This window comes from Sciurus vulgaris (assembly GCF_902686455.1).
Source record: "Sciurus vulgaris genome assembly, chromosome: 4".
Classification (NCBI taxonomy): Eukaryota; Metazoa; Chordata; class Mammalia; order Rodentia; family Sciuridae; genus Sciurus; species Sciurus vulgaris.
The window spans coordinates 56,793,066-56,815,950 of record NC_136464.1 but is presented as its reverse complement, the minus strand read 5'-3'; the positions used below and the strand labels follow the sequence as shown (position 1 = coordinate 56,815,950).

The following is a 22,885-nucleotide window of genomic DNA, read 5'->3' as shown; positions in this document are numbered from 1 at the left end:
GGCCTGAACTTAGAGCTTGAAGGGGGGACTGCAAAATCCTTTGAAGGGGGGACTGCAAAATCCTTTGTCACACGGGATTGCGAGAGGCGTCAGCTTGGGCCCTGGAGGACGGAGGCATCAGAGTTAATTCAGTTACAATGTCCCAGTGTCCCAGGTGTGTGCCCTCCCCATGTGCACTGGCACATGAACCCCCTGCTGGGTGGGTAAGGGGACTGCCAGGCCTGCAGCTTTCCTGGGGTGCAGGGACTGAGGGGGTACTTCCACTGTGCGTGTGGCAGGAGCGCCTCTCCAGGCTGCCGCCAACTCCCCTCCACTGAACTTCCTTCTTCTGGGTCCGTGGCCAGCTGGCCTCTGCCCAGGAGGTTCTTGCTCTACGCAGCACAGCCTTCTGTGCTCGTGCCCTCTGACCTCAGTGAGCCCAGCTCTGGAGGTCCCATCCTAAGGATATGGAGGCCCATGGAGTTGGGTTTTTAAACTCTGCTGGGGAGGGCTGAACCAGGCCTGGCAGCATGTACACAGGGCCACAGTTTGGCCTTTGCTCCATTGAGGTTGTCTAAGAACCCCCAGGAGCCAGACCCCCTTGAGAAACGATGGCAAAAAACTGATGAAGAAGGTAACAACCGTATGACCTCCCTCACCTGGGGTAGGAACCCTAATCATCAGCAAGTGGAGGCTGACCTCCTGTGGTAGCTCGGCAGCAGGGGTCCCTCCAGACGTCCACCATTCCTGTGCACCCACCAGTAGATGTGACTGATCCCAGATGACGGCCAAGACACCTGCGTGCGACCCACCACTGCACAGCTTCTGTGACCGCCCCTGCTTCCCCAGTGCATTTCTGGGTCTCCTCCTCCTCTTTCTTCGTTAAAGCCTGCTAAGGGTACCACCTGCCTACTGAAGCACTGTGACTCGCCATGGTCACTCTGTGGCCTCTTCCAGGACGGCTCCCCGCATCCCCCAGCTCCGGAGAGTTCCTTGTGTAGGGCACATCAGCTCCTTAATCCTCCCTTCCCAGAATCCCGGAAAATAGGCCCTTCTGAGCTCCTGATAAACACAAAGACCCATTGTGCTCCTGTCCCTCTCAGGGCCCCTGATACCCTCTACGATTCCTGACCCATGCGTGGACAGTGGCAAGCTTGGACAACACAACGCGAGGAAGCGAGGGACCCGCCTGTCCCATTCACCCTTGCCTAGTGACCTCAGCTGCTTCAAACTAGCTTCTTCCCAGGCCTCTGCCCCCACCACCCCAGGCACCTTCCATGGAGTTGGGAGCAGGAGCAGACCACTTCCAGAGGAGCACAGAACAGAAATGACGCTGATCTAGGCAGCTCGCCAGAGGAAGAGAAAGCCTTCCCCACCTGTGCAGCTGGCTGAGGCGACCGGGAAAATTGCAGTTTCTCTGGCAACATTCAAAGGAGCCGCGCTGGGAGAGCCATGCGGCGAGGACAGCAGGCTGCCTGGTAAGCAGCAGGAGCCCTCTGCAGACAGGCCCAGCAAGGTGCCCACCTGCAGGCCCAAACTCGGAGGAGGATCCTGCACGTCCCCCCTGGGTTGACATCTCCTGCCAGCTGGTTGGCATCTCCTGCCAGCGCTCCAAGAACACCACGCTAAGGAAACATTAAAAAGGAACAAGAAACAGAGAACATGCACAAGCCCAGAGAATATCTCAACTCCACCCGCCCAGAGGTCTGATGACTGCAGCCCCACCCTCTGGGGCCCAGCTCGGACCAGTGGGCCTCTGCTGGGGCCTGGTTTCCTCTAGCTCCAGGGCCTTAGGGTCAGCTTGTCTCCACAGGGGCCACCCAGTCCCTTGCCCAGAACAGCCGAGACTTGCGGCCCACCTGGGCCAGCCAGAGCCCCACCAGTGCCCACAGCAGCTCCTCCCCCTGGTTGAGGGCAGAAGGATCCTCGGGATCCGGAGGAGGATGAGGCTTGGGGCAGGGCCTTTGAGGCCATCTCCTGAGCCTTCCTGGCCTCATGCCTTGATGCACAAGGCTTCTCCTGTCCAGAAGCCTCTCTGCCTCTCCACAGGGCTACTCCAACTGTCCATCCAGGACCCTTCCCGAATGTTCCCCTTGGGCAGACAGCTCCCAGGGCCAGGTCCTGACAACCCTGTATCCTGTTGGTCCATAACATTCAGTCTTGTACCATTTTTTTTCTGCTCGTTTCCCAAATGTACCTTTTATCTCCTGAAAGAGGTTTTAAAAACTCCCCCTATTTATTTGGCAAACACCTACTCACCTGTCAATCCCTGTGTTAAGCTATTTCCTCGGGAGGCTTTCTGGTCTCCCACTCACCCCAAAGAGAAACGTCTTCCGCCTGCCCCGCAGCCTGGACCTCAGCGGGCTGCCTGCTGCTCCCCCTCACATCACACTGCACCCCTGCCTCCCTCACCAGGACCACATTTAACTCCTAGTTTAGTTTTCTTATCATTTCCAAAGGATGTGGGTGTTATGAGGATCAAGCACCAAGTGTGGGGCAGCGAGAGCCCGGAGAATTGGGGCTCCCAGGCTATCATGGCCAGGCACCCCGGAGCCCCCGCCAGGCCAGGACAGAGGCCGGGGTGTGAGAGACTGAATGTAGAGACAACGAGCCCACCCAGCGTCAACAAAACCTGCCGCATCTGGCCCCAGAAAGCAGCCTATGATCTACAGTCACCGCCCAGGACAGCAGCCTGATGGGAGTCAGCCTTGGAGGGAGTCAATGCAGCAAGCCCACTGACAGCCCCTGTGAGAATCGGCCTGGCGCTGTTAATAACTGACAGCCTCCCTGGTCTGTCTCCACTTCCAACAATGCACCAACCAGAGAAGGCAAATGGGTACCCCCAACCAGTCACTCCGGATGGCCCACTTCCTGTTAGTGGCTGCAATTTCCCCACACTGGCAGCCACCAATCAGACTGAAGCCTTCCCTCTCCTCTGCCTGCCGGTGCGTCTCTGCCAAACGCAAGTGACAGGGACTGAGTCCTGCATGGAATGAGGCCTCTGCTTTTCTTACTCGGGTGGTCTTGTTTTCCCCACAGGTGTGATCTCATATCCCCAAGGCCTGGCAGGCCCAGGATACACTCAATCAAAAGAGCCGAGTGACTAGCAAGAAAGTGGAGAGACAGGAGAAGAGAAGACAAAAGAGCCACGGCTGCATATGGGGGCTACCTGCCATCCCAACACACCTGTTTGGACCCTGGGCTTCCTTGGTCTTCCTTTTTCCTTCCCTACAATGGAGGAAGAACATCAAGGGGATGGAATTATTTAATGATGAACCAACCCTGGCGGGGGGACATGAACCTCACAGAAGAGAGTCTGCAGTGAACCCCTGGGAGCCAGCGGGCAGCTCAGGAGCAGGCAGATCATTCCTTCCCCTGGGGCTGGTGTGGCACTGAGGCAGCCCACCTCTGTCAAGAACCTGGAAGAGAACACAGCTGGCCTCTCAGCGCCTCCTACACACAAGAGGGTTTTTATGTTAAAAGAGAAACTGCAACAAAGACTCAAGCCAGAGCCCAGAGCCATCTCTCTGAGAGCCAGGTAGGACTCACCTCCAACCCCCTGCCCCCGGCCACGCTGTCCCTCCATCTGTCCCTCACTGTGTGAAATCCAATTAGCAGATGCACTGTCTGCCCTTCAGAATCTGGGTGATGCAGGGGTGTCGGGAGGAAGGAGTCCAAACGGAATCCTCCAGCGGACATCTGACGTCAGGGGTGCCATGACACAACCTCCGCAGCCGGGCACAGAGAGCCATTTCTGTGGCACCGGTGACCAGGCTGCTGGCGAGGCCCCGCTCACTCATCCCAGGAGCCACTGCCCCAGCACCAAGTCCTGTGAAAGCTCTGCCCCCGCCACCCCAGCCACGCCGCTCCTGAGAAGCACCAGATCCTCTCCCTGGCAATGGCCCCAGCACTCTGTCCTCGCCCATATCCCAGGCCTCGGAGTCTGTCCTGCCAACCTGGGCTCCTTCGGGCGACACCGGCTTACTGGTCTTTGTTTCCCTGCCTGTAGACACCGGTCTGGGAGATGCCAGGCGCTCAAGGGACGTCTAATGAAGAAGACACAAAGGAAGCTCCCGCCTGCCTGTGCTCTTCCTGGGGCCCAAACAATCTCCGCCATTCTGTTCTCCTCTGGAAAGCAAACGTCCCGTCCCACTTTGCCAGATACAGCACTAGAAGACCCTTCGAGCTGACACAGGTGGCCTGGAAAGGCAGCCCTGGCCTACAAGGCGAGCAACCGGGTCCCAGTCCTGGGTGTACCACTCTGAGGCCCTTCCCTCCCTGACTTTCTTCTCCAGCCGTGAAGTGCTATGGAAGAGGCCATGCTAACATTTAGAGGAAATACTTTCAACTGGTGGCCTATGGGCTAATCTAACTTGCGAATATGTTTTATTGGCTGTCATTTTATGCCAAACTTAGGAAAATTCACGTAAAATCCTCATTTCTGGTCTCATTAAATAAGCAGAAGTGTGGACAATGCCAGCCCCTTTCCTCTCAGGGTGCACCTGGCTGATGCTGACTAGAGCATGGCTAGTTTGCCACAGCCCCACCATTCCCTATTGCCATATGCCCAATCCGTGTCACTCAGTACTTAGGTGCTAGGTCTCTTACGTATTTATATTTAAACCCCTGAACTATGGGCACAGGTACTAACGAATGCCTAGGCCCAGGCCCATACAGATATACCTGATCAAGAAAAGTGTGCCAGGCATGGTGGCATATGCCTATAATCCCAGTGCTCGGGCAGCTGAGGCAGGAGGATCGCAAGTTTGAGACTAGCCTCAGCAACTTAGTGAGGCTCTAAGAACTAAGAAAGACCCTGTCTCAAAACTAAAAAAAAAAAAGGGCTGGGGATGTGGCTCAGTGATAAAGCACCCCTGGGTTCAATCCCCAGTACCAAAAAAAAGAGAATAAAAGACAACAGTGTTTATAGAAAAGCTCCTCGTGTGAGTCTCATTTCTGCCAGGGATGGGAACTACCAGTTCAAGGAGCTGGCTGGCTATGACCCCATCTGGCCTGTGTAAAGCATCGGCCACGGGAAAAGAAAGAAGGCAGGGCAGGCCAGGCGGCAGCACCGTGGACATCTCTGGGGAGCAGGCCTTGCCCAGGGCCCACCCCTCCCAGCCTCAGGTGCTTTAGCTTTTCAGGCACGAATGCCATGATGAGCTCTGGGAGCGTCACTCAGAGTGACCCCCAGACGAACCCCTCCCCCTTGCCCTCTGTGTGCACCTCAGTGGCGGCCTCTCCAGGTCCTGCCCTGGCTCCCGCCAGAGTCTTGCATAAGCCCTTTCCCTTGCTGAACGCGTCTGCTCTCCGTGCAGATCGGCGATCAGCTGCTGAGACCTGCTTGCTCAAGTGGTTCAGGCACGCCCAGCAATTTGTGTTTATTTCTCTGAACGGGGTCTTGGACCCTTTGGGTGCCCCTATCAGGCAGAGAGTCCCAGGACCCGCCTCTGCTGTGTCCCGTCTCTCTGTACCTCTGCCCTGTCGGTTTTGCACACACCCGCTGCAGCTATGCACCCACAGGTGACAGAAGGATGGAGGGACTTGTCTAGAGACGGGAGTGGGGCACCACGGTAGCTGGCGCACCTTGCTCATCCATCCAGAGGAGCCGTTTCACAAAACAATCCACGATGCCCATCCTGCTTCTCTCCCACCAAGGTGCCTACATCCAACTGTCCTGCATGTGTTCAGGGAAATACCGCCAACGCGCCTGGCCGGCACCACTCCCGGACCCAGACAGCAGCACTGGAGAACGATGAGGGACTGCAGGGGAGACACCTCCTGAGATGGACTCTCCTGGCCGCGGAACTCCAACGCCCCTGTCGGTCTGTTCAGAACAAGGGATCCATCCAGGACCCACGCCCTCGGCCTGCTAGGCACAGAAGCTGACCTGGAGATTTCCAGCTTCAGAGAGGACAGCGGGGCCCAGCCTGAGAGCTTTCCCCTGGGATGAGTCCATAAGTGACTGTGCGGGGGTCAGCTCTAGTGACATTGCCCAAACAGGGTCAGAGTCTAAAGGAAGAGCGTCAGCCATATCCTCCTGCCCCAGCTGACCTGGGACCATACCTCGGAGCTGACTGGAACGTGGTCATGAACTTGCTGGTGAGGGACTTGAGCTCGTTGTTAGCCAGGGTGATGAGCTGGATCTGGTCAGAGACATTCCGCAGGTTACCTGGTAGATGCCAATGGGGAAGGAAACCAGCTTGCATTCGGCCAGGTCTGCAGCCAACGGAGAAAGAAACCAGAGTTATGCACCACGGCTGCCCAAGAATTTGCCCCAGACTACAGGACCCCAAACCCACTCTCCTCCCAGCCTCCACGCTCCCGCCTGTCTCCCCCGTACCAGGCTTTCAGATTCGCCCTCCTCCCCAGAGCCCCAGCAGACCTTGACTCTCACCTGTCCCTCCTTCACAAGCGACTCAGGATTAAGCCTAGCACCTTCTCTACTACCACAGCCTACTAGCTGGAACCACTGAAGGACAGTACCCTGCTGGCACAGTGACACCAGCATTCACAGCCGTGTCCTTCAGGCCCTGAAGGACCAAGATCCTTTGGCACCATCAAAGACTCAGCAGCTGTCCTAGACCACTTCAATCACCCCAGCCTGCTTTAAAATGCACAGACTCTGCGGTCTGCTCTTCTTCCAGTGCTGTCAGGTTTGAATGCAGGCCCGGAGAAGTAGCCAGAGGGAAGTCGCCCCGCAGGACACCCTGGGGGGTCAAACACACTCCTACGTATGAAGTGAAATGAAGACACATGTCCAAGCGAAACACACAACGGGCAGGTGTTCACACCAGCACCCCTCACAGGAGCCTGGAAGTGAAAACAACCCAAGGACCATCAACTGCAGGAGGGACCCACAAATGGGATGGATCCATGTTAAGGAATATTATTCAGCAATGAAAAAGATGTAAGTGCCAAGGCACGCTTGAACGTGAACAGACCACGGGAACATGCCAAGCCCCAGAAATCCATGGCAAAGCCCATGGGTTACATGCTTCCCTTTTATACATGATGTCCGGAGCAGGCAAATCCATGAACAGAAGCAGATTTGGGGCTGGGGCTGGGGCTCAGTGGTAGACCACTCACCCAGCACGTGGGAGGGCACTGGGTTCGATCCTCAGCATCACATAAAAATGAATAAATAAACAAAGGTATCATGTCCATCTACAACTAAAATATTTTTTTTAAAAAGTGAGTTAGTATTGCCTGGGGCTGCAGGGGAGGGGGCTCTGGAGGTAGTGACTAAGTGGTGGGGTTCTTTGAGGAGGTAATGGAATGTTCTCAAATTAGATTGTAGTAATACTTGCTGTGAATATCCTGCTCTGTGAATACTGAATATATGAACATTGGCATGGGGACAGGACTGTGGCTCCGTGGTAGAGTGTATGCCTAATACGTGTGAGGCACTGGGTTTGATCCTCAGCACCATACAGAAATAAAATAAAGTTATTGTGTCCATCTACAACTAAAAATAGTTTTAGAAAATTGGTACCCTTTAAAGCAGGAATTGTATGATATGTGAATCACATCTCAATGAAGCCAATATACATACATATATATATATATATACACATGCATATTTATATATATGTATATAGCAGTAGGGAGACCCCAAGCATGGAGGCTCAGACATCAGGCTGTCCGGCTCATACAAGTCACTTCAGTTCCCTGAGCCTAGATTTCCTCATCTGTAAAAATGGGGGGTATCGCCATCTGCCTGGCAGGGCTACTGGGGGAGAGTAATGCAGTCAAATAATGAAGTGCCTGGCAGGGACACTGCCACAGTGCCGCCTAGGTCATCCCTCGCCTCCCCTCCCTCCCACTCTATCCAGATCCTCTCTGTGCTTCCAGGCCAGCACTTCTAGAAGCCCTCCTGGGCCACCCCGTTGGCTCCCCACTCCTGGACCCTAGGACCCCGCACTGACTGGCAGCACTGCCCCTCTCACTCAACAATTTAAAAAAAAAATTTTTTAGTTGTAGACGGACACAATACCTCTATTTTATTCATTTATTTTATGTGGTGCTGAGGATGGAACCCAGTGCCACCCAGGAGCCAGGCAAGTGCTCTATCACTGAGCCACACCCCAAGCAATTCTTATCTTTTCCCCCAAAGAGGCCAGACTCTCCCAGGCCTCTGGGCCTTTGCAGATTGTCTCAAAGGCAAAATATGCAAAATTCAGTGTATTCCCATATTTTAGCAATAAAATATAGTTTTAAAGATCCTATTTCTAGCAGCAATAATAAAAAAAAGTATATGGGAATCACAGTTGAAGCCTCTTCCTCCTGCTCCACAGAGTTTCTACGTTGCTCCAAGTCCCAGTTCAAAGGTCAGCCCCTCCGGGAAGCCTTCTCTGCCTGCCCTCAGCGCATGGTGCTCCAGCCCAGGGGTTTCAGAGAATGCAAATGAGACCCTCCTCGCCTTGTATGCACTAAACTTAATTTTGCATGTTCTCCCACTGGTCTGGGAAGACCCCAGCGCACAGTGCCAGAAGTCCAGCAGGCTGGAGCCGAGTGGGGTGCTGGTGACCTCGCTGAGGTAGTTTGAGAACAGAAAGAGGAGAGCTGGGGGAAGGGCAACAGTTCAAACGGCTGAGGATCCTCCGGGCCTCCCCTCCTGGGCAACTGCTGAGAAGCGCAGGCGGGCGGCATCTCCCCTGGTCCAGGGCGGCAGTAGGTAACCTCAGCCCTGCAGCCGTGCAATGTCAGGCATCAGCTCTTATGTCAGGAAGTGGGGTTGGCAGGAAAGAGCACCAAGTCCTTCCAGGGAAGAACGAATCTCTAAAAGTCGAACTTCAAAGAGAGATTCAAGGGCTGGGCTGGAAGCGGACCAGCACCGCAGGCGCAGAGTTTAGGGCAAGCTGGGGATTCTAGAAAGAGCAATATTTTCCAACATAAACCCTCTTGTGCTTTTGTGTCTGATGTGCAAAGGGCCAGAAGGGAGTTTTTACTGTGGCCTTTGTGAATTATACAAGTGCTTCTGAGTAGGAGCAGACGGATCTCATCACACATGCCAGGAGCAAAGCAGAAGCAGAAGCTTCCCTATAAAAATAAGGATGTCATCAATCACCAGTATCCCTGAATATGTTCTTGAACATTCTGGCTCGTGAATGGAAAGCACAGACACTGGAAACAGACACAACAATGATTATGTGCCTATGAAATGACCACATGACTGTATCAGAAGTGCAAAGCAGTCACTTGACAAACTACCTGATTAAAGCGAGCCCAGTAAAGATGTCAATCAAAATAAAGAGGCAAGACAATAATATTCCTGAGTTGTCATAAAGTTTTTAAAAGGTCCTATTTCAGACAACAACAGCATAAAGCACAAAGAGACGATCGAAATAGGAAACATGACTGATCAATATGAACAAAAAGAGAAAAATTCACAAAGATACTTTAAAATACATTTGTATGTGAAGGTATAAAATATATTCATTGATGACAAGCCACAATATTGACATGATGTTGCCTTTAAGAAATCAGTTTAACCAGGCAAGCAAGGTGATGCACCTCTGTAATTCCAGTGGCTTGGGAACCAAAGAAGGAGGATTGCAAGTTCAAAGTCAGCCTCAGCAACTTAGCAAGACCCTGTTTCAAATAAAAAATAAAAAGGGTTGGGGATGTGGCTCAGTGGTAAAGCGCACATGGGTTCATCCTCCAGTACCAAAAAAAAAAAAGTGAAAAGCAGTTTATAGTTTATTTGATATAATTCCTACTTGGATGCCTCAATTTTAAAAATTGACTAAATGATTTAAAAACTCAACTAGGAAAATAAGCAAGACCAATATTACAAGGTCACAGGCCAGACTCAGTAACTTAGTGAGCCCTGTCTCAAAATGTAAAGGACAAAAATGTTAAAGGGGGCCTCACAAATAACTTGGGGAAGGTAAGGATTCATTAACTGATGTCAGAATAACCACTTAACAGTTTTTGGAAAACAAAAAAGAGAGAAACTCAATCTAAGAATCAAAAGAAATCCTAGAATTATAAGTATTTTTAAAAATTCAATCAAAAAATAATCAGAAGTACATAGACTCAAACATTTATACAACCTCTTAAGTGACAATGACTTTCCAAACCTAGGAACCATAAAGAACTGCAAAGGAAGACAGTAAGAAACAAACGGGGGGGAGGGGGACCTACCTTGGACACTTAAAAAAGTAAATAAGCCAGGTGCAGCGGTGCACACTTGAAGTCCCAGCTGCTCTGGAGGCTGAGGCAGGAGGATCTCTGGAGGCCAAGAGTTTGAGGCCAGCCAGGACAACAGAGCAAGAACTCACTTCAAAAAAACACAAGTGAGCTACAGATGATGAAAAAGCAGTCTGTAGATAGAATATATGAGTTACCTTTATTGTTGAAATGCTCGATATAATTGAAGAAAACTGATCAAGATATAGAAAGGACATAAGATACTCACAAGGGAAAAACATAATTAGTAAACAAATATATAACTTCTGATATGTAGTGCCAAACAGCTTCTTAGAATATTTATGCCAATTTATATACAACCTGTTCAATGAGTAATAGGATCATTAAAAAAAAAAAAAAACCTCTGCTAATATGATCAGGGAAATGACATCCCTTGCTTTAATTAGCAATGATTCAGTAATGAGACTGATTATATTTCATAGTTTAATTAACCACTTTTACTCTTCCAGTGGACAATCTTGCTGGTGTGTCTATTTTTCTTCCTTTTTTAAAAAATATTTTTTTAGTTGTAGATGGACACAATAGCTTTATTTTATTTATTTATTTTATGTGGTGCTGAGGATCGAAGCCAGTGCCATCTACGTGCCAGGCAAGCGCTCTACCACTGAGCCACACCCCAGCTCCAAGTTCAACAATTTTTTAAAAAACAAAGTATAAAAATTATACGCCACACTACAGTTCCAACTAGGTAAACAAGCATGCCTGCCTGGGAAAGAGACAGAAATGAAAACAACCTCCACATCAGCAGCTTTAATTCAGAGGACTTGAGCAATTTGTTACTATTTGTAGTCCTGCTGTTATTTTATTTAAATAGAATACCCTACATATTTATGTAAGCCACTTATCAAGTACACTTAGAGGTTCTTTTAAAATAGAACAATATATCCATCATAAAAGGAACTTGCCCTGGAAAAAGCAATCTGGCAGATTCAAGGCAAATGGAGGGCAAGCTTGTTCCCTGTCGACAGGAGAAACAGAAAGGCAGGCCCCTGAAAGACGGGAACCCTGCCTTGGACGGCGCAGACACTGGGAAAGGGCACGCTCTGGCCCTGGACAACCGCTGAAGAGCTGTAAAGGGAGCCCCCAGCCTCCAAAGTGAAGAGAGGACATGCTCACAGCCAAAGGGAAAGCCAGGTAAGGACTCAAAGCCACTGTGACCTCAAAGGTCCCATTCAACTCAAGCACAGCATGACTTATGGGCGTCCGGGCACTTCTCACGTAGTGATTCGTTTCAGTCCCCAGCCTGCCAGGTAACCTCACAGAAGGCAAGTGAAGTCCCTGCGGACAGGTGGATCGTCCAAGGCCATTCCGCTAGGAGGAGACCAAAGAATCCAAATGCAAAGATTCCAGACCAAAGGTTCTAGCCAGGGGACCAGCAGGGTAGCTTGCTCAGGGCTCCCCTAATTTGAGCGCTGAGAATCCCATCTCCTGAGGAACCCCTCCTCAGGCCTAGGCAAGCAGGGATGTTGAGGATTACCCTAAGTTCAGACTGAGGGACGAGAGAGTGAAGCCAGCCGGGAGGACCACGGCACAGGCAGGGGCCCCGAGGACTTTCTCCTGGGACCTCCACCTTCCCAGAGCCTCAGCCTTACCCTGGAGGCTCCTGCACCAGAACCACTGGGCTACCTTGGAGGTGCGTGTCCACAGACCCCCGCGGGGGTCTAGGGGAAGGCGGGGCTCCTCCACCAGCACTGGCGGCAGCTGGACTCCAGCGCCTGGCCCCACACCTGCTGCTGGTGCTCGGCTGCAGTGCAGAAGGGAGAGCTCCTGGAGAAGGCGCCCTGTGAGCCCGGGGCATCCTTATCCTCATGATCACACCATGGCAAGAAGGCCCAACTGCACGCCCCAGGCCTCTCATTAGAAACAGTACTTTTGTGTTACTCAAGAAGCCTTTATTCACAACGCAGGGGTCATTTATGAATGGCTATCTCATTAATTCTAATGCATGTCTGGTGACAAGGAACGGTGGGGAGAACCCAGCCAGAGCAGCGCGGTTCAGGCAGTGAGCAGAACATCAGATGGAAGTCAGACTTAGACAAACAAACTCCGACCCCTGCCAGTCCCTGCTGGGAGGTGGGCCTGGTGGCAGGGCCCAACACGGAAAGCAGAGGGTCACAGAGCCCCTGCCAACAAGACACAGGGCTCGGAGGGTGAGGGGCTGATGGGTGCATGGGCTTGTGACGCATTCAAGAAAAAAAGGTTGTCAGGGTTACAGCAAGAAATCTGTGGCCAGTGTGACCACAATCCATCAGAAATTTTTTTTGGCATGGAATCTTAGGATTAGGAGGAGATCATTTATCTCGTTTCCCAACTTCCAGTAAAAATCCTCTGGGGCTGGGCATGGTGGTACAACGCCTGTCATCCCCAGCAGCTCAGGGAGGCTGTGGCAGGAGGATCACAAGTTCAAGCCCAGCCTCAGCAACTTAGTGAGGCCCTAGGCACTCAGCAAGGACCCTGCCTCTAATTAACATATGAGAAAGGGATGGGGATGCGGCTCAGTGGTTGAGTGCCCCTGGGTTCAATCTCCAATACCAAAAAAAGAAAAAAAAAAAAAAAAAAGAAAGAAATCCCTCTGGAGAGGCAGGTTCTTGGCTTCTCACCCAGAGAGTCAGTGGGTGATCTGGGGACGTGACAAGGAATCTGTGGCATTAATATGTATCCACAGGAGATTCTTATCAACATGCAAAACCTGAGAAATACTGAGTAATGAAGCCTGCAATCTGAGACCAGATTGTCCCTGCCTCCACTTGAACACTGAAAGATGGGGAGTTCACAGTCCTTCAACAGAATGGTTTTAACTGTTAGGGACTTTCTTTCATAAACTATATTGATAACTGTCATGGTATTAGTCTAGTTTCTGTTACTATAATGAATTGTCTAAAGCTGGGTACTTCATAAAGGAAAGAGGTTCACTCAGCTTGCAGTTTTGGAGACCAATGGCACTGGCGCTGGTGAGGGCCTCACAGTGGATGGCAAGATGGTAGCAGGAGAGCCTGTGGGACTGATAGGAAAATACAGGCTCTCCTGACAGGAAGCCAGAGCGGCCAGGGAGAGGCCGGACTTGCTGTGAGTGTAACAACACTTCTGCTAGAACTAACTCACAAGAACCATTAATCCCTTCCCAGGGACTCGCCACCACTGACCCAGGGACCTTCCACTAGCCCCAGTTCTTAAGGTTCCCCACCACCCTGGGGGTCAAGCCTTCAGCAATGAACCTTTGGGGAGACACTTAAACCATATTCAAACCACAGCAGCCACCTGCCACCGTCGCCAGTCCTGGTGCCCTCCCGGATCCCGTGGGGTGTGCCTGCCCTCCGCCTCCCCCACCAGGGTGGAGGGTATATCACTGTCTTTCTTCTTTCTTTTCTTTTCTTTTCCTCTTTCTTTCTTTCTTCTTTCTTTCTTTCTTTCTTTTTCTTTCTTTCTTTCTTTTCTCTCTCTTTTGCCTCTCTCTCTCTCTTCTCTCTTCCCCACCCCCCCCTCTCTTTCTCTTACTTTAGTCTTCTTTTTTTTCTTTTGGTACCAGGGATTGAACCCAGGGGCACTTACCTGCTGAGCTACATCCCCAGCCCCTTTTTTTTTTTAAGACAGGGTCTTGCTAAGTTGCTGAGGCTGGACTCAATGTGCAATCCTCCTCCATCAGCCTCCCCAGTCACTGACCACCACACCAGCTAAACTTTCTTTTTAACTGTGATAAGATATATATGACAAAGATTTAGAATCCTATCAAGCTTGCTAGGGGGTGCGGGGAAAGAGGGGTGAATAGGCAGAGGAGAGTTTGGAGGCAAGTGAAAATACTCCATGATACTAACATGGTAGACACGTCATTACACATTTGCCCAAAACTACAGAATGTATAACACCAGAGTGACCCTCAATGTACACCATGGCTTCTGGGTGGGTAAGAGGATGTCCCAGTGGTTCATTACTGGTCGGTGTTGAACACGGAGACAGCTGCGATGTCAGGGGTAGGGCTAGGGGAACTTCGTACCTTCGGTTTGCTGGGAACCTAAAACTGCTCTAAAAAAATTCTCTTTTAAAAAATTACCTTCTTAGCCATTTTAAGCATACTGCTCAGTACTGTAAAGTATAGTCAAGCTGCACAGTCAACCTGCAAAACTTCTGCATCTGGAAAAAATGGACCTCTATACGTCTAAACAACTCCCCCTTTCCCCCGGCCCCAGCTGCCGGCACCCACAGAACACCTGGGCTTTTTGTTAGGCAAAACATCCCAGAGCCAGGCATCCCGCCGCCTGTCATCTCTGCGGCTCCAGAGGCTAAGGCAGGAGGATATGTTCAAGGCTAGGGCTGGGGTTGCGGTTCAGTGGTAGAAGCGCTGGCCTAGCACGTGTGAGGCACTGGGTTTGACTCTCAGCACCATGTATAAATAAAATGAAGGTCCACTGACAACTAAAAAAAAAAAAAAGTTCAAGGCCAGCCTCAGCAACTTAGGGAGGCCCTAAGCAACTCAGTGAGACCCGTCTCTAAATAAAATACAAAAGAGGGCTGGGGATGTGGCTCAGGGGTTAAGTGCCTCTGGGTTCAAAACCCCACACCAAAAATCAAAATAGAAAATATCCCAGAACCTTCAATCATATCATTCCAGATGTTCCAGCCGAGAGGCAGGACCTGCTCAGACTCTGGCTCAGCTGGAAGAGGGTCCTCCTGTGCCCACCTGCAGCCCCTGCCCACGGATGCCAGAAACCGCTCTGAGCTTCAGACCTTTACTTCCTTGACTCCGGGAAACCACTCATGAGGTCACTACTATGTGCATCCCCACTTAACAGACAGGAAGCTGAGTTAGAGAGAAGTCACCCAATTTACTCAAAGTCACATGACTTATTCAAGGTCACCCACTTCATGAAATAATACCGGACATTACAAAGGGCAAATCCCTGCTCTCAGCACCATAGCGCATCAACTCACGGACTCCTCGTGACCCCAGGAGACAGGCACGGGCGTCGCTGTTCCTGTCTTACAGTGACGTGAGACACAGGCTGCTGGCCTTGGCTGGTGTGAGGCCGAGCTGGGCCTCAGCACGTGCCCCTAACTGCTGTGCTACCCCGGCTTCCTAGGACACGGAACCCTCGCCTGGGATGGTGTGCTGCTTGGCAACAAGCAGGGACCAGTCTTCCTCTTGAGAATGGAATCCCAGGAACCAGGAGGCGTGGCAGCTACCACGGAGCCACGTGGAAGGGAGGGCTTAGAACTGGAGGAACTCATGGGAGACCTGCCAGGGTGTCACTGACCACCCTCGGATCACGTCTCCATCAAAGGTCGGGTTGTGGCCCATCTTCCCAAGATCCTGGCGGCTGCCATTCTGACACGCCGCTCAGACCTGGCCAGCCCTGGGACTCGGGAACCCTGCTGTCAATGCGTCCCTCCCAGAGATGCGGACTCAGTTAGCAGGGTCTGGATCTCGGGAATCGCAGGTTTTAAAGCTTCCCCAGGTGATCCTAACGGGGTGACCGCTACCCGACGTCATCACCTCTCGAACTAACGCGGGTTTCCTACTAACGTGCAGATTCAGATGCCTAGGTCTTTTTTGGTAGGAGGAATTGAACCCAGGCACGCTTAACCACGGAGCCACACCCGCAGCCCTTTTTTGTATTTTATTTAGAGACGGGGTCTCACTGAGTTGCTTAGGGCCTCACTAAATTGCTAGGGCTGGCTTTGAACTCATGATCCTCCTCAGCCTCCCAAGCCACTGGGATTATGGGGGTGCGAACCCATGCCCGAAAGGAGTCTGCATTCTACCAAGCAGGTTCAAGGACCACACCAAGGAGCCAGGGAGGGTTCAGTGCAGTGGTCCTCAGAGTGGACATCCTGGATCCACAGGATCCGGGTCACCCAAGAACTTACTAGAACTGGAAATTCTTGGCCCCACCTCAGACCTACAGAATCAGAGACTCTGGGTTGGACCCAGGCATCTGTGTTTTAGCCTGCCCTGTAGGGGATTCAGATGCCCAGTGTGAGAAACACTGGCACAAAGGAAACACTTCTCTCTGTGGCAACTTCACCCTGACCAATGGTGACAATGACATTAACTCACATTTTCCAAGAGCTGGCTTCTCTGCCTGGTGTGAGAACTTTGGGCCTACTCATGGAGTCTTGAGCTTCCCCAACTTTCAGGAGGGCCTCACTAAGTTGCTGAGGCTGGCCTCAAACTTGTGATCCTCCTGCCTCAGCCTCCCAAGTCACTGGGATCACAGGTGGACACCACCAGGCCTGGTTGAGACCTCGATCTTTTTCTCTTGCCTCTCAAAGAGGTGCACATGGGTCTCAGTGTGGACACATCCCTGAGCTGGGACTCAGGAGACCTAAGTTGACTCCTCCACTATCAGCCCTGGGGCACAGGGAAACAACTTCTCCATGGGCCTGTACAGCAAGGGCTTTGCACAGCATGACTGGGGGTCTCAACCTGCCTGGACGTTCTGCGATCCTGTGATTCCACCTGCTCCCACCAGTCTTCCTGTAGAGAAAAGGACACGGGAGGACAGGCTCACTAAGGACTGTAGAAATCTAGAAAATTCCACCACCACAGCAGCTATCTTGTGCCCAAAGTTGTAGTCAGGGAGAGAAAGGGCAGAAGAGGACTGCTAAAAGGGGCGTCTCCTGGGATGTGAGACCCTGTGCCCACACTGTGCCACTGGGTGGGAGCTCTGTTCTTTCACGTCCCACCTTCAGGACTTCCATGATGTGAGACTTTTTACTGCGAGCACTACGCCTTCCTACAGAAGCTCTCAGTCGAAGGGGTCATATCCCCAGCAGCCAGCTGTCGGTAGAGAACACATGGCCCCCCAATGCCAAGGAAGGCTGAGCCCAAGGAGACTGCTATGGATGGGACGTGGGTGACAGAGCTGGGATCCCGCCAGGGCAGAGCTCAGAGGACCCTGGTGACACCCTGCATGTACCCACCCAGCCCCTCACCCAGCTCCTGCCGAACCCCAACCTCTCTGGGAAAGGTGACTCCAGAGTGTCTGCCTCAAGACCAAGCTGGGTTTTGGGCCCTGGCCAGTGGCCACCCCACCGAGGTCAGGTGCTTTAACAACACAGGGAGACACAGAGACCCAAGAAGGAAGGTCTCCTCAGGAGCCACGCCGAGGGTTTTCTTGGGCCAGCCCTCTTGCTATGGGACCTTGGGCAAGTACCAACCCAGCTCAGGGTTCTCTTCAGTAAAGGGGTGAGAGTCCACACAACACCTGCGTGAATGTCCGCAAGACCGCTCCCCCGACAGCCTGAAGCTGGAAGCAACCCAAGTGCCAACGTGGAAGAATTAGTTAACAAAACGCGGACTTGTACCCACCTGTGTTCACTGACTTTGTATAGCTGTGACCAAAATGCCTGAGAAGACCAACTTAGAGGAAAAGAGGGTAATTTGGGGCTCGTGATTTCAGAGGTTCAGTCCACGTCAACCAGCTCCACTGCTCTGGACGAGACCCAACGACATGGTGAAGGGCTCGCGCTGTTCAACTCATGGCAGCCGGGAAGCAGGGAGAGAGGGACTGGGACAGACACGGGCCAGGCCACGCCCTGTGACCTACTCCTCCACACCCCACCTGCCTACAGTTACCACCCGTTAGTCCATTCAAACTCTTAATCCAGCCGATGGCTCAATCCAGCGAGGATGGTGACCAAACTCATACTCTGCTCGCCTCACCTCTGCACATTCCTGTATTACCCAATGCAGGAACTTGGGGTGCCGGGAGACACCTCATATCCATGCCATAACGCCGTCCTATGGAATACCATCTCCGCCATCATCGTACGCGGGCTACAAAATGGCCGAGCCTTGAGAATCCGGGGTCAAGTGACAGAAGCAGGTCATAAAAGGACCCGACACCGTCTGATTCCACTTACATGAACCATCCAGAAGAGGCGAATCCAGAGACAGGAACGGCGACCAGGCGGGGCGGGTGGGGGGCATGGGGAATGATGCCAACGAGCAAAGGGTTTCTTTGGGGGGTGATGGAAACGGGGTCAGAGTTAGACCATGGTGATGCTACACAAGCCTGTGAGTATTCTAAAAACTGCCGAGTTCTGTACTTTAAAATGTGAATTTTTATGTTATGTGAGTACAACTTTAAAAAAAAAAAACCCGAGGACAAAACGATCCAGCTGAGGAGGTCGTTCTGAGCGTGAGATGAAATGCCTGCACGGGGCTTGGCAAGGTGCCCGCAGACGGTCTGCGCTCGGTAAACAGGAAGGCTGCTAGGGGATGCACAGACGCTGCTTCTGCTTCAGAAGTCAAACAGACGCAGCTTCAGACCCGCCATCCCTGGAGCATGGGGACACCTGGCAGCGCGCTCACTCTTGAGATCCCAGGACCGGGAGACGGCCATGGGATCCAGAACAGTGTGGCTACCAACCGCTCTGAAGGGACCCCAGCTGGTCCAACCAGAGGCCATGTGGTCAACCCAGACCTTGGGATCTTCTTCCAGGATAAAAGTAGGCAACACTGAGTGTCACCTTGTGTACTCTGGCAACCACTTCTGAAGGAGGAAGTTATTATCAATCCCCTTTTGCAGATAAGAAAATTAAGGTGGGGGACCGCACGATCCCGCGTCCGCCTCCGCGCGCCCGCGGCCCTGGGCTGTGGCGGGAGGGAGATGCCGCAGTCCGAGCGTCGGAAGGCCGCGGCCCTGGGCCGAGCGCGTCGCGAGCTGCTGTCTTGAAGACCTTTCGAAGCGATCGCCAGGGACTGATGGCCCGCCTCAGCACTTCCCTGGCTGGACCTCCGGATCGTGGAGCCCCCTCCTGTTGTTCATTGTGCGCCCTCGGGACGTCCTCACGTGGTCCTTCACGGGCTCTGGGCCCTTATGCAGTCCTTCGGTGTGCACGCCCAGAGGTCCCAGGCTCGCTCCCTGCGGCCCGTTTGCGATCTTCATTACTTAGGACCGCCCCTCTCCTATTGTTTAAATGAACTGAAATGGCCCTTCAGCTATGCTAGATCTATAATGGGAAGTGTCACACTTCGATATTTCTGTTATGGGTACCTCTTTACATCTGCGGACCTGGACAGTTTTGCTCTTTGTTTACTTTAACTTCAGTGAAGTGACTCAGCACTTAAGAATGTGCCCATCAAGGGTCTGGGCCCCACGGACCGTTTCCCAAAAAATTCTACCCCCATTTCACGCGAGGTCCAAGTCGGGTGTTAGAGCCACAGTTCAAAGCAAACAGAATTGGTGATGTGCTTGGTAATCGCATTGAAGATCCAGAAAAAGGCACACCCGAAATTCTCTTCTGAATTGGTTATGATTTTCAGTGAGCGTGATTCAGGAGCTGAGAGACTTGGGCTATCAGAAGCACGCCTTTAACATGCTCATTTCCAACCGCCTGGGCTACCACAGAGATGTGCCTGACACCAGGGACACTGCATGTAAAGAAAAGTCTTACCCAGTTGACCTGCCAGTTGTTAGTGTTGTCATTTGTTTCTACAATGAAGCTTTTTCTGCCTTTGCTCCAGACAGCGCACAGTGTGGTGGACCGCACGCCAGCGCACCTTCTGCATGAAATCATCCTCGTGGACGATGACAGCGACTTTGATGATTTAAAAGGAGAATTAGATGGACTATGTGCAGAAATACCTCCCTGGAAAAAATTAAAGTCATAAGAAATACAAAGCGTGAGGGATTGATTCGAGGACGGATGATCGGTGCAGCACAGGCCACAGGAGAAGTGCTTGTGTTCCTGGACAGCCATTGTGAAGTCAATGTGATGTGGCTGCAGCCCTTGCTGGCTGTCATCCGTGGGGACCCACACACTGTGGTTTGCCCAGTGATTGACATCATCAGTGCAGACACACTTGCTTACAGCTCGTCCCCGGTGGTGCGTGGAGGGTTCAACTGGGGCCTGCATTTTCAAGTGGGATCTGGTCCCCCTGCTGAACTGGGCGGGGCAGATGGAGCCACTGCGCCAATAAAGTCACCTACAATGGCAGGAGGATTGTTTGCCATGAACAGACAGTACTTCAATGAGCTTGGACAGTATGACAGTGGCATGGATATCTGGGGAGGAGAAAATTTGGAAATATCATTTCGGATCTGGATGTGTGGCGGCAAGCTCTCATCATCTCTTGCTCCAGAGTAGGACACATTTTCCGAAAAAGGCGACCCTATGGGTCTCCTGAAGGCCAGGGACACCATGACGCACAACTCTCTGCGGCTGGCACACGTCTGGCTGGATGAGTACAAGGAGCAGTACTTCTCATTAAGACCTGATCTGAAGACCAGAAGCTATGGAAATATCAGCGGAGCGCGTGGAGCTGAGGAAGAAGTTGGGCTGTCAGTCATTCAGATGGTACTGGACAATGTCTACCCAGAGATGCAGATGCCTGGGGCCCAATGCCAAGGCCCCAGCAACCCATTTTCATCAACAGAGGGCCCCAAACGCCCCCCGAGTCCTTCAGCGAGGCAGGCTCTACCACTTCCAGACCAATAAATGTCTGGTGGCCCAGGTCCGCCCAAGCCAGAAGGGCGGCCTGGTAGTGCTTAAGGCCTGCGACTACCGGGACCCGACTCAGATCTGGATTTATAATGAAGAGCACGAATTGGTTTTAAATAACCTCCTTTGTCTAGACATGTCAGAAACTCGCTCATCAGACCCACCACGACTCATGAAGTGCCACGGGTCAGGCGGATCCCAGCAGTGGACCTTTGGGAAAAACAACTGGCTGTACCAGGTGTCGGTTGGACAGTGCCTGAGCGTGGTGGATCCCTGGGTAGAAAGGCTCTGTTGCCATGGCGATCTGTGACAGCTCCTCCTCACAGCAGTGGCACCTGGAAGGGTGAGGTGGCGCCATGTCAGTCTCTGCCAGGCCAGCCCTGTGGTCCTGCTGGTGGAAGGCGGCCATCTGCAGGTGACCAGGAGTTTCCACTGAGACATCGAGGCCCCTCTGAGCTGCTTTCAAGGAATCTGTTGCACTTGAAGGGCCCACAGGGCGGAGCCCGGTGGGTGGACCTTCTGTTTCTGTGATCCGTGCTTCAACCCCTTGGTGATGGAACTTGTCATGATTTCCCTTCTCACAGGACCTCATTCTGTTATCATTTAATACATTCTAAATCGTTTGAAAAAAAAAAAAAAGAAAGAAAATTAAGGCTCAGGGAGGTTTAAGAGTTTGCTCAAAGTCACACAGCAAGTAAAGAGAAGGTGGAGCTTGATTTCCTCTTGAGGATATTGTCTTAGAGAGGAGGAACCCAGATTCTGAGCTGTGGCTACCCTTCACTCATCAGGTCGCTGGGCAGGTCACTCTTGGGGCCTCAAACCCCTACCTGTGAAATGCCAAGTGAAGGGAACCGAGCTCCAGCTGCATTGTTGCCAGCTGTCTAAGGGCCCCGGTCCTGCTGTAGCTTATGTGAGGGTTTTTGTTTGTTTTTGTTTTGTTTCCCAACCAAAATGAACATGACAGCTATTCATGCATCTGTTCTGCTCTTCCTGGCGGGACAGAGAGCTACTTGAGGGCAGAGATTAGGTCCCACTGTGATGGGCTGCAGGTTTGAGAACGTGAAACCCAAGTCCCGATTCCCGCACAAGATCTGCTGGCTGCGAACATCCGGGCAAACCCCTGTGGGTCGCGGAGCCTCAGTGTCCTCTGCTCTGAGCGATGCAGAACTCCCAGCTCTCCAGGGCTGCTGGGAAAGTCAGATAGTACCACTTACTGACAAATACTTCCGTCATGCCTCAGACTGGGCACCGGCACCTGCCTGCCCTGTCTGAGGACAGACCGAGTCTGGCCTGCCAGGAGCTCTGGCCGGGAAGAACTGCAGCCAACAGAGCCGAGTGCCTGGGAGAACGCTGTGTGGTGACAGCCCGGGGGCCACAAAACGGTGTCAGCTGGTAACGAGGTGGGGACAAACCTGACCAGGGCAGTCAGGGAGGGCTTCTGGAGAGGGAAGCGACATTTAGCTGAGACAAGAGTAGAAGCGTGGGGCAGGGCCAGATCTGAGGGAAGGAGGATTCAGGCAGAAATAACAGCAAGTCTAAGAGCCTAATGGGACACCTGCCCGCGCTCAGTATTAGCTCCCTCCCTCCCCGCCCGCTCTGCCACCCCGGCCTGGCAGGGCGGCACGCAGACAGACAGGGCGGCCGGGGCGATATGAACGTTTGCCAGAGAAAGCTTGACAACATGAGGAATCTTGGGATAAATCGGAACGTGACAAAAATATGCATCTTAGCAAAACGCAGTCAAGCAAGCCCAAGCAGATGCCAATTAAAAGGATCTTCAATTCACCCTCATCGGTGAGGCGAATGATCTTCAGCAGCACCTGCCCCTGAGAAGCAATCGCGGGTCCCTGACCTCCAAAGCACATGACAGATCACTCGTTGTGTATGTGCGACCACATCCGCAGCTCGGGGGCTGCTGGGGGCTCGATGCCAGAATGGCTGGCTTTGCTAGTCCCCTCCAGCATGTACTTCTGTCCCCGGCCACCTCATCAGCCAAAGCCATGTTTTACATTTCTGTAAGTATTTTTGGTTTTAATCAACTCCTTGGCCTTGTTAAACCACCTCCCCCAAGGCTGGAGAACTCCACACTTGAGCAATGCAAGCTTTTAATGCCAACAGCGTTCTCTTTGCTTATCCCTCCGCGGTAGCGCTTCTTCATTCTACCAACACACTTCCTGAAGCTGCACAATTATCCGTGCAATATCAGAGAATATTGGTTTGTTTGGGGTTTTTTTTCCTTCAAAAATGT

General features: G+C 52.2%; 1 protein-coding gene and 1 pseudogene across 2 annotated transcripts in view; one reads left to right on the top strand and one right to left on the bottom strand.

Moving 5' to 3' along the window:
- Positions 1-22,885, bottom strand: part of LRRC20 (leucine rich repeat containing 20) — a 75,047-nt gene that overhangs the window by 33,272 nt on the left and 18,890 nt on the right. Inside the window, 3 exon segments of the mRNA XM_079135827.1 lie at positions 6,046-6,058; positions 6,060-6,146; positions 6,149-6,198. Coding sequence (XP_078991953.1) covers positions 6,046-6,058; positions 6,060-6,146; positions 6,149-6,198 — 150 coding nt within the window.
- Positions 19,286-21,261, top strand: LOC306659419 (polypeptide N-acetylgalactosaminyltransferase 11-like; annotated as a pseudogene). The gene has a single exon. The product of its transcript is annotated as a polypeptide N-acetylgalactosaminyltransferase 11-like (transcript).